This window comes from Myodes glareolus, chromosome 17 (genome assembly GCF_982192425.1).
Source record: "Myodes glareolus chromosome 17, mMyoGla1.1, whole genome shotgun sequence".
Classification (NCBI taxonomy): Eukaryota; Metazoa; Chordata; class Mammalia; order Rodentia; family Cricetidae; genus Myodes; species Myodes glareolus.
Window position 1 is genome coordinate 46,848,439 of NC_142042.1, and position 17,065 is coordinate 46,865,503.

General features: G+C 38.8%; 1 protein-coding gene across 5 annotated transcripts in view; it reads left to right on the forward strand.

Moving 5' to 3' along the window:
- Positions 1 to 17,065, forward strand: part of Ntng1 (netrin G1) — a 345,499-nt gene that overhangs the window by 190,173 nt on the left and 138,261 nt on the right. For all 5 annotated transcript variants that reach the window (XM_085677807.2, XM_048443545.3, XM_085677805.2 and 2 more), the window contains exon 3: positions 2,255 to 2,895. In XM_085677807.2, the coding sequence (XP_085533933.1) occupies positions 2,255 to 2,895 (641 nt within the window). The remainder of the gene's footprint in view (positions 1 to 2,254; positions 2,896 to 17,065) is intronic.

Here is a 17,065-nt window from a genome sequence, read left to right on the forward strand (position 1 = left end):
CTTATTGTGCAAAATTATAAATATTATTTCTATAGGTTAAGTAAGTATAGAAAAAAACATATATACTGGGCTTAGTGTGACCTGAGGCTTTAAGTATTCTGTGAGAGTCTTACTCTGTGAGATAGCCCCTAAAAATAAAGAGAATGACTATAATGATTCACTATACCTGAACAGTGACTTTGGATGTTACTATCTACTTTTCTTTCTAAAGAAAACATTTAAGAAATACCAAGTCGTTCTCTCCAGATTCTACCAGGGAAAGCTGAGAAGAGGCATTTAGTGCCCCAGCAGCAGCATTACAACGTGTGACATCACGGGCGGTTTATTTCCAGCTTCTCGTTTAAGTGGGTTGTAAAGGAAGTAGCATTTTTAAGAAGAATCATGATTAACATCCGCTGAGAGCTGCCTATGGGCAGCTGCAAAGTCACAAACACACAAGGGTCTGGTTGGGTGCACAGCGCCTTCTTCGTTGCCTGGAGCTGGTCCTCCTCGATCAGAAGACTCCACATCTTCAGTCAACTTACCATGGGCTGAGGACACTGGAGAAAGAGTGCAGAAAGCTGTTAGTGGCAAAATGTGACTCTGCTCCGCACTGAGAACTGTGTTCAGTTCATTAGAATAAGTGACATCCGGGCACACTGTTGCAGCCTCCCACTATCAGCAGGTTCTCATGCTTCTTTCAGTGCCCCTCCTTTGATGGCATTCAAATGCTGTGCACCCAAGCCCAGGATGGTTGCCTGTGCACTGGAAACATACAGATTATTCCTTGTCAATGTTCCCAAAAGGATGCGATGGAGTAACTATTTGCATACCATTTACATTTAAATCATCTCCAGCTGATTTGAAGTGTGCGGAGGGTACATGCAAATGTTATGCCGTTGAAAATTAGACAGATTTGGGTAGCCACGGGGGACCTGGAAGCGATACCTCAAGGATATGGAGGCATAACTATAGTGGACTTCTGTGTTCCGTTACTTGAAACACATCCTCAGCCCCAGACATTCCTGAGCACTCATCTCATATCTACCTATTAGGATGCCAGATGTTTGGATCCAGCCCCAGAGCCTGCAGTGGACCGCATTTTAATGATTTGTGGTGAATAAAGTAAACGTTTTAAAACCAGATTTTATGAAGCAGGGACCCAGTTAAGTATGATGGATCCGGGGCAAAGCCAAGAGAGAGCTGAATGTTAATGAGGGTATCCTTGGCTATATAGGACAAGAATTAGTGTCTATCAGTCATGGTTACATCCAAAGACCTGCTTTAAAAGTGAACTGTTGACGAACCATCCTTAACTAAGACCGGAATAAGGATGGCATCAGTAGACAAGGGAAGTGGAAGGGAAAGTTTCAATCATAGACAAAGAGCTACAGGCAACTAAGGAATTTGGAGAATGGGCAATAGAGTCTTTCTAGGGAAGAGCAAACCAACTGATTATCCATAACCAAATTGTGATCCCTGAAAACATGCATTTAAGTAACATTATATGTACTGAGCATATTGGATTCATAGATTTAGGAATAAACACACACACACATACACATATACACATAGTTGACTTTTTAAAGGTTTAAATTTGAAAGAGCAAGGGACGATTCATGGGAGGAATTGGAGGAAGCAAAGGGAAAGAGAGAAATGATGTAATCATATTTTAATTTTAAAAAAATAATCATGTTCTAAGGAATGTCAAGTCTTCCTACCTTCCTTGCAGGACCTTTCTAGGCGGAAGTAGAAGGATTGAACTATTACGCAGTTCTGAATCTTTGGGCTTCTGTGATCACATTATGGGTCTAACACACAGGAGTAAATGAACTTTTCTTATACTGGAAGCCCATAGAAAGACAAGAAAACTACCATATTAATTTTACATGGTTTTTTTTATACATTATGTTTATAAGTGTTTTGTATCTCTGTGTACCACTTGCATGCCTGGTGCTTGTGCAGGTCAGAAGAGGGCACCTAATGCCCTAGAACTAGAGTTCCAAAGAGTTGTGAGCTGCCATGTAGGTGGTGCAAGGAACTGAGCCTAGGTCTTCTGGAAGAGCAGCCCATGTTTATTATTGCTGGGCCATCTTTCCAGCTCCCCAAAGTACTTTTCTAAAAAGGCTATTATGGAGGAGAATCCAGTTGGGGAAAGAGAACTGTTTAGTGATTTTGTTACTGTTTTCTGTCTTCACTTGTTAGCAATCAACAATAAGGTAAGGTGGTGTTGAGGCAATATTTTAATGAACCCCCCTTTATTCTTCTTCCGTAGGGCAACCCTTACATGTGCAATAATGAGTGTGACGCAAGTACCCCTGAACTGGCGCACCCTCCTGAGCTCATGTTTGATTTTGAAGGAAGACATCCCTCTACTTTCTGGCAGTCTGCTACTTGGAAGGAGTACCCCAAACCTCTCCAGGTTAACATCACTCTGTCTTGGAGCAAAACCATTGAGCTCACAGACAACATAGTTATTACCTTCGAATCGGGGCGTCCAGACCAAATGATCCTGGAGAAATCTCTCGATTACGGACGAACATGGCAGCCCTATCAGTATTATGCCACAGACTGCCTTGATGCTTTTCACATGGACCCGAAATCTGTGAAGGATTTGTCCCAGCAGTCCGTCTTAGAGATCATTTGCACAGAGGAGTACTCCACGGGGTACTCTACAAACAGCAAAATTATTCACTTCGAGATCAAAGACAGGTTTGCGTTTTTCGCTGGACCTCGGCTGCGAAATATGGCCTCCCTCTATGGACAACTGGATACAACCAAGAAACTCAGAGATTTCTTCACAGTCACGGACCTGAGGATCAGGCTATTGAGACCCGCCGTTGGGGAAATATTTGTAGATGAGCTACATTTGGCACGTTACTTTTATGCGATCTCAGACATAAAGGTGCGAGGAAGGTAAGAGAACCCCTGCCCATCTTGAATGGAAATAACTGTGTGTCCAAAAAATATGCCCAGGGTTGGTGACGTTAGTCAATTTTTATTTCTTTATTTTCTGAGGGCCACCAATATGCAGGGAGGTTCTAAAGCCATCTGAGACCTTTTGGCTCAGCAATGATTTACAAACCCACACAGGCTATCAATCTTCAGGAGTCTTTAGAATTCAAGCAAAAGAAAACCTAAGTATCTTATCTGAAGCTCCAGAATTCCCTGGTAAGGTGAGCCTAAAGCCAACATAGTGAGGCTGCTTGCTCTGTTAGAGGGGGAGGGGGAAATAAGGTTATGTCTTGCATTTCCCAATGCAAGCAAGAATCACCCTGCAATGATCCCTTACATTGTTAGAACAAAAAGCACCTGAGAAATAAAATGCATTTCTTCAAAAGTGGTAACCTTCCTTTTTTAGAGGTCTTGAACCCTTTGTATTAAACAATATTTCACATGTAAAATATGGGTTGGGGACCCTTCACTTGGTAGGCCAAGGACAGATGGACAAGAGTTGTAACATCAGTGGTGATGATCAGGGATGCCTTGTTTTTAATAGTATACCAAACTACAATTGATTATAAAGAATTTTGAAGATGTATGAATGAAAACTCTGATAATGAGAACAAAAACTACCAACATAAGAGACTTTTATTCAGCAAGGCATGGTGGGAGTAGAAGCATAAGATAGTGGTCAGGAAAAAAAAAAGAAAATATAAGGAAAGAGACAATCATTTTTTAAATCTGAGAACATATAAGGATGAGTATATAATGGTAAATATGGCATATTGATCTTGATAAACATAGATTTAAACAGATAAATCAGGATTCATTCAATAGGCTGGCTTTCAGATTTCTCTGGGTCTGCCCAGTCCTCAGAAATTGGGAATGCTGGAACTCTGGCCCTTCAGAGAGTTGTCTGCCACATGTGAGTAAAAAGGTGTTTGCGGCCGTGAAGATGGGAGTCATAGTGAGAGAAAGAAAGGCGGTAAAGCTTTCCGGCTTACAGTGGCATCTGAGGTTTCAGGATGTCAACAACGGAAAGACAGCATGAAATTGTGTCTATATCCTCCGCTTCCTCTTGTGTTCCTCATGGCCAGCTGAAGAATCTTTAGCTACAGACCTTATTGTCAACTTCTAACCAAGGTCTTAGTGACAGATGCTGACAATATCTGGACAACAAATTAGTACTTTTGAGGGATTTGTGCCCTAGTGTATGGATCTCCACACTGATCTTGGGAGCCCTAGTGTTTCAAGAAGTGTTTGCAGATTAGCAGGAGTCTGCGAGTGGACAGTGGGAAGTTGTCGTATCAGACTTGAGTATGTGTTGTACCAAAATGGCCCGTTATGTTTAGGGATGTCTTAGTAAAAGACTGTTAGTTGAACATGTCATCTCATCCAATCTCAAGTGCATGTACTATATGAAAATATTTGATATTCTTAATAACAGCACACCAACATCAAATGGCAAATATTCACTATGGCTGAAAGAATAATACTCTAAATGAAGAGTCTGAGATTTTTGTGGTTTGATAACACTGAATTCAGGTAGGTCAGTTTCTGGCAGTTTCAGTGCTCTTTAACCTGAACTTGAGCTTCTGTAGACCACTGCACCCAAACACTATGATATGGCTCTGTCAGAAAGACAGGCTTCTGGAGGTTTCAGTTATGAAATATCCGCTGCCAGAGATTATTTTTGCAATGGGAAATTCATGTCTTTCTTCTCTGATTCTTTGAAAAAAAGTATAAACGACATTTTCGAGCTAAGGAGAGCTTTCTGCATGCCCCATTGGAGTTAGACAGGCCCTCTCCTAAAGATGGCCTGCCAAGAATATCTAATCCCTCTGGACTTCTCACCTTCCTGCTAAGCCCTACCTTGGCAATGACCTTCGGCTGCTTGTCACTGGCTCTGAGGAGTTAGCAGGACCCAGACTCCATCAGACCTCTGAGTCTCACCTCCACTGTCATTTCCATTCCCCATTTAGCTGCAAGCTAGGGAGAAGCAGCTGGGCAAAAGCAAAAGGGCCAGTGGAGGTGAGGTAAGCCCATACGGTGCTGCTCTGTCACCTCCACTCTGTCCAAATTCTTTGGGGCAAACTGGTGCTGGCATGTACTGCACTAGGCACCAGATGGCTGGAGTATTTTTAGTCCTGGGGGAGGGACTAAAGAAGCAGGGCCTGATGGCTCCGGCATGTCTCTGGCTTTCAAGTTATGTAAGGAATATTTGTTCACGATGGAGCCACTAAAGGGAAAGCTGAGCAACCGTGGAGTATAAGGCCTCTCAGCCTAGAAACTGATGATTTTACCGTTGAAAATTTCAGGATTCATGTCCTTGGTCGTCTTTCCTTTAAACAACAGGTTATCTATACAAAGACTGCCTATTAGTTGATGATTTTTTTATTGGGAAGTTCTAAATTTTTCTAAATGTAAGAAAGGGCATTGTTTCCTGTAGCTTGTCTTTCCATCCCATGGTCACACAATCCCAGAATCTTATATATGTGTCTTTTCCCAGGAATAATAATGACATTTTTCTGTTGTCACTTCCAATACCAACCAAGCAAAATGTGGGAATTTATATAAATCATTATATAAATTTTGTATGAAGACCAGCTATAAATATTTGCAATACAGTCAACAGAAAACATATTTTTCTATATTGAACTATTAAACTATGAAATGGAAATAGTTGAAGATATAATGTAAATATACATATGTAGATTTTATAATGACTATTTTATTTAACCTAAAAGCAATATTTTGACTGTCCTTAGGTTAATGAATCATTTAGGCCTTTGGTTCTCAATCTGTGAGTTGCAATCCCCACAGGGTTTCAAGTATCAGATATCCTGGATACCAGATATTTACATTACGATTCATAACAGCAGCAAAATTACAGTTTTGAAGTAGCAGCAAAATAATTTTATGGCTGGGGGGGTCACCACATCATAAGGAATTATAGTAAAGGTCGCATCCTTAGAAAGGTTGAGAACCACTAGTTTAGGCTTTTTTAGCATGGGATCTATCCAGTATCTATTGAACTGATAACAAAGTCTATAATATTGTTATAAAATGCATTTCTCTTTTGCTACATGTTTATTTTGCTTTCATTTATGGCTTGAGTATTTATCAAGATAATGGAGGAAAAAGAGGAAGCAATGCTATTGGCAATCTCAGTAACTCCATGACACTTACATTGTTCAATAAACCTAATAATCTTCCTGGGCTAATTCTGACTTATGGCTGTCCTGCTTCAGTAAATCAGGGTGATTTTCTCCGGTGAATAATGGAGAAGTGCAGTGTGCCAGTACCTTAATTAAAGAGCCACTCTCTTAGTCTTGATCTCATTTTAATTTACAGGGTAATACTACAATAATATCACTAATGGAAGGTACATTAAAGGGCATCAAGTAGCATTAACTGTATTAAATTATGGTACTTGTGTTAATTAACTGCTGAAGCAAGATGGTTCTAATGGCCAAAAGTTCGTCTAGTGCATAAATAAAACGTTCCCAGATGAAAGGTGAGAGGAGAAATGAAAAGTACATGTTTGTTCTGAACATTTTTTTTCATACAGACAGGGGGTTAAATCCAAAAGTCATTAAATATATAATGTCCAAAAGGTTTCTTAGTTACACAGTGGGAGGTTTAGATTTTCAAGTACCATGTTTCCTTCTAAGCTTTCTTTCCACAATTAAGTTAATTAAAACCTGAATACTAGTCAGATGCAGCGCTTTTATCAGAATATAAACCAAACATTCCTTTTTGTGTCTTTGAGGTAAGACTGAGGAAGTAGTGTGATTTATTATAATAGGTTTTTAAGTCTGAAAGATAAATGAGTATTTGGTAATAAGCACATTTGTTTCCGAGATGTATTATCAGCAATGTATCAAACTATGGCTTTAGACATTGCATAATAGAATTTCTCCTCTAACAACATAAGCAGGAAGGTAGAATTGAAAGAAATATTCAAATCTGATCAAGATCTCAATTGCTTGTCTCTTACAATACATTCTTAAAGGTAATTCATGCCTTTTCAATGGTATTTATTCATTTCTTATCCCATGCAGTGCCTACTTGGCTTCCTTTTCAGGTTGACTGTCAAAATAACAAATAGCCTACAGTTTAGCTTATCCATAGCTTAGCTTTTCAAAATTTTCACTGAGGCAAATGCAAAGATTTTAGATAGAAAATTCCAGAAATAAGCAATTAACAAGTTTTAAGTGGATTTTGTTACAGAATATGGATATAATTTTATTTACTATGGGTTATAATTGTTAGATGCTTGCTGTGACATATCTTTAATTTAAACTTTATAGTTATGTAAACATAAGACACAACAGAGTATGTATGAGACTCAGTGTTCTCTTCCATTTTAGACACTCCTTGGGAGTTTTGAACTATAACCATGCCCCAATTACAGAAATCAACTGAAATTTATTTATTTGTTTATTTACTTATTTGTCTTTCCTCATTCCGTTGCTTTCCCCTAAGGAAAGAGTCTGAGGACACTAGCACAGAAGCTGGATCTCAGCGTCCTTTCTTGAGCATTCTTAACTGTCCAATCCAGTCTCCTTTTACAGAACGCAAGGCGAAACAGGCCAGTGGCAAAGCTACTTCCCCGGGGTGTTACAGTGAGAAAAACTCCCTACATTCTCTCTTTCAGGAGTCAAACTTTAACATTCATATAACCTGACTGCTTGAATGTCACCACCTTGGGTTTTGTGTTTTGTAGCTGGGACAAGGTCAAGAAGTTGGTACCCAAATAAGCAATGTTGAGTAAGCAAGAACATTTGCACGTGGAGCGCAGCAGTTAAGAGCACTGGTTACTTCTCCAGAGAACCTGGGGTTTGATTCCCAGCACCTACAAGACAGCTCACAACCATCTACAATTCTACTTCCAGGAGTCCCCGTCATCTCTTCTGACCACTAAGGGCACCAAGCACACCATATGGTGCACAGATATCCAAGCAGCCAAACACCCATTTATGAAGAACGCCTGCAAAACTTTAAAGTACATGGACAACTTTGAATTTCAAAAGCATTTGGAAAGCATAGTGTCACGCTAAACTGATTTGTGTCAGTTTTTGTGGGGGTTCTCTGTCATCGTGAGCCACAACTAAAATAAATTTGCCAAAGTCTTGAGGTTTCACTTTTCATGTAGGAAGCATGTGTGCTTTTGTCTTCTCTTCCTCAGTTAGTCCTAATTATTGAAGTTGGGCTTTGCGGCCACTTAGCAGATTCTGTTTTTACAGTGTCTTCCTGTTTCTCTGTTACCAACTCACGTTTCTCTTTCATAAAGCAGATTCTGGCTTTAGCAGTGGACATTCAGCAATGGCCCAAGGCGTAGTCCCTGCTTCCAAAGAGTTCATAACCTGAAAGGGCATAGACAAGGGCTGAGTGCTCTGATTATTTGCTTTTTTTTATGTTTTTCTTTATTACAACAAGTTTGAAATTGGGTAGCTTTAAAAGAAAACAGGCTTACTTATACTTCCGTTAGAGGAGTTCATAGAGCTGCATATGGTGACCTCCTTCTTGTGGGCATGGTCCCAAGACAGCCTAGGACAATGCATGGCATGAAACTTGGGGAATGCTTCTGGTCTTGCTAGTCTGCAAAGACACCAGTGTTCCATTGAGGGCATTCTCTCTGATCCCCTTATCTAAATCCTAACCACTCCCAAAGCCTCATCTCTAAAAGCCATCATTAAGTTATATCTATCCTCTTAATATTCCATAGTGGGATAAATTTTAGTACACGAAGTCCTAGGAGATACATTCAAACCCTACCTAATCCATACCACTGTATGAATTCTTGTGTGATAAAAGAACTACTAACTTAATGAGATAAGACTAGTAAAATGTTTGATAAGATCTGACGTTTGTATGGTATCTTGAAATGTGTGGTGTAGTGTGCCAGGGAGCCAAGGCAAAACGGAATTCTAGGCAGACAAATTACACACAAAACAGCAGAGCTTGTTAAGGAATTCCAAAGGAGAAATGAAGTGTAGAATCCTGAGAGATTACTTCCCCCCATCTTCTCCCAGTGGACCGTCATCCCCTTTAAGAAGCGCTAAAGGATTCCTACAAAACCGTCTTTTGCAGTTGCTCATGTTATAATCCATCTAAATTTATAAATTTTCACATGTACGTTGAAAGCAGAGGAGAAACATTTTAAGACAGTAGTAGAAAATATTCCATTGTGTGAACACTGAAAGCATTAACATTTCTTAACTTAGTAACAATTATGACTCCCAGACCTGGTGTTCAAGTTGAGAGTCAAGAAAAGCTCTTCAAATCCTAGGAAGTCAGCACAGGGTGATGGGTTGAGATTCTCTTGTAGTGGCAATAGGGCCTGAGAACCAATTAAAATCTGAGCAAGGACTGAGGGAAAGATTCCTTAGTCAGCTGAAGGGATAGCAGGGTTGGTGGATCATGTCTTTAATATGGGGAACAAATACTGAAGCAGGGTTTCAGGCAATTGGTACATAAGCTAGGTATTTGTGTTATATTATTCCCTGTGTAACAGCAGGAAGCCAAGTGGAGATTCAGTTCAGACTCCTAAATGGACACTCTACTGTTTCATAGAGGTTTGAATCATTGAAATTCTCACACTATATGGAATTGGTAAAACTTGGGCAAAGGATCACATATACATATTTAAAAGGGTCATTTATAAGCCATTCCTGGAAGGTACTCTCCCAAGGAAATTGAGATATAATCTGAGAGAAAAAATCAAGCTAAAGGCAAATGTGCTCGTCCTCATCAATATGTAAGCAACTCCATTAGCATTTGTGTAACCTTCAGCTTCTAGGATTCTTGTTGATTGTTTTACTTCCATTGATTCTCACAAGAGGCTCGCAAAACAGATGGATTTAAATCGCTTTACAGGTGAGAAGACTGAGGACCAGAGATGTTTCAGGACTTTTTTTATCTGACATCACTCACATCATCAAGGGTCAAGTCAACCTCGTGACATTGGGATGGTCTGTAGCCCAAGGTTTTGCAGCCACAGTAGCCTGAATGCAGCTTGATAGACACAGGAGACTCAGAAAATCCCCCAAAGGATCTCCCTGTAAACAGCAAAGCAAACTCTTGCCTCTTACATCCCTGCCATTCACGACGTGTCCAAGAGTCACGGGCTCCGCGAGGTTTTCTGCTTGCTCTTCCAGCACACCGTCTGTCTGTTCTCTGCTTATGTGCTCTCTAATTTCTTAATTTTACCTTTATCAATTTTTGTAACTGTGCTAAATTACTTTGCCATATGAGATATAGGGACTTTACAGCCAAAGTCAAATTATGGTGATACTGTGCTCTTTCCCAAGAAAAGAAATGAATTGAATTTTCTGAATATTTTTCTCCAACATTTCTCTGGAAATTTAAATACCTGGCACTGCATTTCATTAGAGTAAGTCATCAAAACTACAGCAGTAACTGATACTACTGGATAAACTAGAAAATGAGGAGTCACACTAGCCTTTTAAGGGAACTCATCCTTTACACGAGGACCTCTGGTTTTCTTTTTGACACGGCATATCAGTATCCATTCTGTCTTCTAGAAAATCACTGACTAAATGCACGCCCTATTTTGTTACATGAAATTTCATACATTTATAATAAGTGATCCTATCGCACAAGTCTTTTTTCAAACTAAATGAATTTTTAACCACTCCTTTATCTAACATTTCATTTGATCCCATGTTAAAGGGAGAATAAAGTCCAGTAACTAAAATTATTCAAAGTAAAGACTTGATGACCACAAAATAACAATAAAAATCGTTGAACCTGGCTATGACTTAGGCCGTGGAGACACTGGGGATAAAGTTGGTTATGCACACTCAATTCAGGAGACACCTGGCCATTCTGACTTCAAGCTTATTATTTTTTAAATCTTTGAAAATTTTTAATTATAAAGAGAATCTGTATGTAAGTGTCTCATTTTTCTTTAAGTTTTCTGGCCTTAAAAGTAGAAAATGTATCTAGCGATGCCTTCTTTTGAACTATCAACCTTGTTAGCATACAGGAACACAGCCCGTGTTCAAGCGTGTCTCTTTGTTAGTTCTCAAGTGCTTAGGTTTTCTGTTCTGTTTGTCTTAAAGCTAGCAGATTATTAAAGATGTCTTTCTTTAAAAGAAACATAAAGATATTTGAAGAAAATACCACATAATGAAGAAGTAAAAGAATTTCCCACCTCACTTGACTTAGTATTTGCCTACAAAGATGCAGCCCCATGGGCAGTGCTAAACAACTGGGACTGGGATGGGCTTCGAACTCCCATCTAATATGTGAAGCCATGTTCTGTATCCTAATTCCTAATTTACTGGTTGTCATTTCCCCTGAAAGTCTTGGAGGGGGTTAGAAACATTTCCAGATGCCAATGCATCCAGAAACATTGGTCACGATCTAATATTTACTAAGAGTTTTGTAGATCTATATGCAATGCCTCAGTGAAAAAGACCTTTCCCATTAGCCTTCCAATGCAATAATAGAAATTCATTGTTGCAACTTGATTGATATATTGCAATATATCAATATATCAACTAGAAGATGCAGCAGAGTTCTATATATGTCAAGTCAGCAAGTCACTTTTAGGATGAAGTAAGTGAGTTGAAAGGAGCTACCCCCATGCCTGCAAACTTGTGGCTGCTCTTTTCTGCCTTTATTTTATAGATAGGGAAACTTCATGCAAACAAAGTTAGCAGTAAGTGGCAAATAGGAGGCAGTGTGATTTAGAAATTATTTTTTACTGGCTATGAATTTGTTTCTTACTTTGAAAAATAGTTGTTATACAGAGAGACAGGTTGAAAATATATGGTATAACAGCCTCAAAAAAATATGTTGATCCAAAGATCTTGACCCAAAGCCTTAAAATTGAGATAGGTATACTAATAGCCCTTTATCCTACCGTGGTTGTACTAGGGTAATAGACCTTGTGCTGGAAGTACAATGAGATTAAATTACAGAAACTACTAAGTTTTCTAAATAACTTTTATCTTACCAAAACATTGGTTATGAGTCAAGAGGAGTAGAAGCATGTCCTGTACTCATAACTCCTGGAGAAGTCAGAGTCGGAAAAAAAAGAATCACTGTCTCCCTTCTATAAAATGAGAATGTTTTCCTATATTTCTCAGAATTAATCCATAAATACCCTAATTCTCAATACATTTGAAAAATCCTTACACTTATTTCTCTCAATGAAAATCACAATATTGAGTATATTCCCACAGTAAACATTACCATTTTGTTTAAACCTAAGCCTTCAAAACAAACATAGCTGATCTATCTATCTATCTATCTATCTATCTATCTATCTATCTATCCATCATCTATCTATCTGTGTATGTGTTTGTGCCTTTACTTGTGTATGTGAACAGGTATGTGTGTACTAATACACCTCAAGAACTAGTATTCACAGAAATCATGTCAGGTAGCAAAGTTCCTTCAAAAACTACATCATTGGACTTTTATTGTAATTAAAGAAAATAAATGAAAGCATCTATAGACTTTTGGTGCATTGTGTATACGCATGTATGTGTGTGCATGTGCCCTTAGCTATCATCCTCGCTACACTATTACTACACTAGGTGAAAGGCTAGCTTTAATATGGACTTTAATCAACCTTTTTGCATTTTATTTTTACCTTGCAAAGTACCAGATAGCTTTTTAAAATATTAAGAAATTATGTACCAAACAGGAATAGATAAGAAGGATTATTTTTTGTTTTGTTTTGCTAAGCATAGATGTAAAAGATGAACTACCAAGTGGTCCAATCTGGTGCATCCTGAGATAAATAGAGATGCTAAAGGATTTTGATTTCTCTGGGTGTGAGCCCCTCACATGCTATAGCAGTAAGTTAAAAATGTGCATTTAAAGGAAATTGAGATTTATTAGCAATTAATACTGATTGTTATTTGCTCTGGGTGATAATTTTAAACTCACAAGCTTATTTTAGTTAAACTCACAAATTGAGCCCAGGAAGGCAAAGTGAAGGGCTATCACCTTGTCTGGGAAACATGTTGCTGTTCTATTTGCTTTTACTCATTTGAGGCTACCAGCATACCAGAGAAGCAATGCTGTTACAACATATTGGTGCCATTCATGTATAATTATAGATCCTTCAGGGCTGCTGGGAACAGGGAACAGATGGGGGGAGGGTGGGCCAAGAAAGGACAGGAGGGGGAGTCTAAGAGGTCAGAGATTTGGCAGGTTAGGGAGAGACAGCATGATGAACTCCTGTACTGGATTTATACAGGCGCTGTGTGTGCCAAATAGGGAGTCATAACATCACAAAAATCATTTATTTTAGAACTGAAAGAAATCACAGAAATAATTCCATCTCACTCCCTTTTCAGACTGAAGCAGAATATAGTTAAGTGAATTGGCCTAGAATAATATTGTTGTGTAACTAGAATCTAGACCCAAATGAACTTGTGATCTACTAGTTGAGCTGTGCCTAGAACTGGTGTGGGAGAATTGTCTGTATTCTGTCAATCATGTATTTTAATAAAACGCTGATTGGCCAGGCAGAAAGTATAGGCGGGTCAACCAGACAGGAAGTAGAGGCAGGGCGATGAGAACAGGAGAAGGCTAGGAAGGAGGAAGTGCATTCCTTCATTCCTACCCAGATCACCAAAGAGGCAACATGTGAGCTGACAGGTGAAAAAGGTACCAAGCCATATGGCTAACACAGAGTAGAATTGTGGGTTACCGTAAGATGTAAGAATTAGTTAATAAGAAGACTGAGCTAATGGGCCAATCAGTTTATAACCTAATGTAGACTTTGTGTGATTTTCCTTGGAGCTTGCTGGCTTGTTGGGGTACCAGGTGGGACAGAAACCTCAACAAGCTGGACCCTCATGTTACATAGAACTATTAGATATGTACCTACACACACTAGAAACTTGGTAGATGAGTATTAAAGGACTGAGTGAAATTTTAGAACATTCTTCTGCATAATACAGAAATAAATAATCATTTGGCATATTGATACTCTGCCCTTGGCATTCTGTGACCACTACTGCATATTTCACACATAAGGAGATGTGAATAGGAGAAAAACACTTTTTGTAATGCTGTTTCACCCAACTCCACCAGACATATAAAGCTTCAGATTTCAATCTGCTGTCCAAATTTAAGGAATATAATTTAATTACCTTGAGTTTCAGTGTAAATGCCACACACATGAACTCACATGCATTCAAACACACCTATATACATACATACACAACATACATACATACATACATACAAAAGAGAATAACTTTGTTTTGGATTAAGAAGCAAATAACTAACCCATTACATTGAGTTTTCCTAAAATGATATTATAAATTATGTGAGAGCACAAAAATTGGAGAATTACAAAGGAGTAATGTGTCCTTTAGCTGGGACTCAGATTCTGTGGCCTCTCATCCCAGAACTGTAATATGGAAATTAACAACTTCCCCATGTCCCTTTGATGAATTTTCTTTAAATGTTAATGTAAAATAAAGCAGATATAAGCACTTGCATAATTTGTGCTTGCTCGTGTGTGGCAGTGTGCCATTTCCTACAGAGAAAGATGAATGGCCACAGCTCCTGTCTTCGAGATGCTACCTTCTGCGTGGACTGATAGATACTTCAACAGGAAAATTATAACGCAACATGGTCTGGTCCATGATTGGGGTTTCTGCGGCATCAGTGAACAGGATGAGGGGTGACAGCACATACGTCTGGGAAGAGAGACTCTGGCCAAAAGAAAAGATGTTCTGATGCTCTCAACCAGTCTCGCAATAGCGAGATAAAGTTATATGAAATTACCATGACGAGTAAATAAAAGAATTAGTATTATATATTGATTAAAGATACCTTCTGTCCTGTTTTAGCACCAGTTAAATACACAAACTTAAACACATCTTTCTTCCTATTTCCCTAATATAAACATATCTAAAAACGTAGTTCACTATATGGTTGTCTCAGATATAGGGACGTATTGATTAAAGTGTGGATTGGGAAGCCCACATGCTGTTTAATCACACTGAATGACAGGCTCAATTTTCAATAGAAAGTTAATCCTGTTTTCATTATACCTAAATGTTCTTTATGGAAAACAAGTGTTCTGAAAAAGCAGAAGTGTCTCTCTCAGGATTACATATTGTGTCTTTGTTTAGAATCAATGAGTTTCAAAGAAGACTTTTCCTACAAACAACAGCAGAGACAAAGATTCCTATATTGTTTTACTTCCAAAAATAAGATGCCAAAGGAATTACATGCCACAGGAGAGTTTTTGACACAAGCTAAAATAAGAAAACGTCACACAGTGTCCCATATTTGTTGACCAGCTCTGGTTCTAATGAAAAGACTGCATTGGGTGACCTTTTGCTAGCTTGACCCTCTACTCGCTGCTAGATAGGATGTAGAAAATCACAGAACTTAGGTTTTGTCTTAATATCTTAGTCCCCTGAGTTGTAAGATGGACAAAGACTTCCAACATTGTTAATCTAAGTGAAATGGAAATATATAAATACATACTTTATTTTACCATAACGTTCATGAATGTAGCCAGAATGACTATCATCACTTTGAAAGAAGCTGTGGTTTGTTTTTAATATTATTTCTTCCACTTGTCTCACAACACATTATCTTTATCTCAACCTGATGGCTTATTTCACTGCTATCTCCACCTTTCTATCATGATGGGCTGAGCCTAAAACTGTGCTAATCTATAATAATCCGTATTCTATCAACTCTTCATTAATACCTTCTTATGTACCTTCAGGTTAATCACTCCTGACTTTGTAGGTTATTCAATTTGTGGAAATTCCTGCGAAGTTAAAATTTGCAGGTACAAAGAGAGCACAGCGGTCATTTTTTTGTACCATGGCTCCTGGAGTCCTCCTGGGTAAATGCAGTTAAGTCTTATCCCATTTCTTCTGGGTCACAGGCATGCATTTTCCCTCACCAATGATGGATGGGTTTCCTTGACATTTTGCATGGATGGCTCTTGAGAATGAAAATCATACTTATAAAAGATTCATTGGTTCATTCTGCAGTCCTTACATTGTCACCTTGACTCACAGTGACAGTATCATGCTATGCATTGACCCTGATGGTCCTTTCAAAGGAGGGGGAAATGTCTCATGGTCCCTCTAAGAGATAAGAAGAGTATGGGGCTGCCTTTTCATAGGATGCAATAGCTCAGGCAATTTTTCGTTCTCTTTCTCCCTTGGCTTTAGCGAAGATTCTTGTAAAAGGCAGCCAAAGCCAGTGTCTACGTGAGATTCAGAGGTTCCTTAGTAGCCTGAGAAGCACATCCAGGAGAGAGGGAAACCCATGAAGTCTGAGAGAACTGCAGCAGCGTTGGAGCAGGTGACATGGCATAATTATGTGAGCTCATTAAAGTGTACAATTGATGAGATTAAAAAGGAATAATGCTGTTGATAAACGTGACATTCAAAACCCAATTAAAACAAGTCATTCTTTTAAATCACGTTTTCGTTAGCATTCGTATTTCATATCCATTTCCTGTAGAGGAGAGCCCATTTTACAGTTGCTGTAGAGTACTTCTAAACAAGTGTTTGGGTGGGCTTGGTGCTAACACACGAGCATTCTGGCCATTGAAAACTAAATGTGGCTGACCTATCGGTGTCTGGGAAATGCTAACACACCAGTGCTTGCTTCCTGGATGAATAAAGGAACAGGGTTGACTGAAGCATTAATAGAACCATAATTGCAGACACATTACCATAATCATAAGAGGAATGTCACAGTTCAGATTTAACTACTTTGCACAAATAAAATGCGAAACTATAAAAACTGTAAAACATAGTTAGAGGAGGGCTCTGCACATTGAGATATGTGTCTTTACACTCAACTAATTAGTTGCTACTGAATGTTTTTGCTTTGCTCGGTGGCATGTGGTACATAAATCATTGCAATATGTTAAATGCAAATGGCTGTTAATAGAGGAACCATCTGCTCTGTGCTGGAGAGTTTGTTCAAAGGAATGTGGCGAGCCTACTTTGGATAATGTTGAAGAGCTCAAATATCAAATTTCTAAAATGAGCTGCCTCTGTTAACCCCAACATTACTAATACTTTCCTGGCCTTTCAAGTTCTACAAAGGCATCCCCAAACAACTCCTCACAGCCTGTGCTGCTGAGAGCAACCCCACAGGC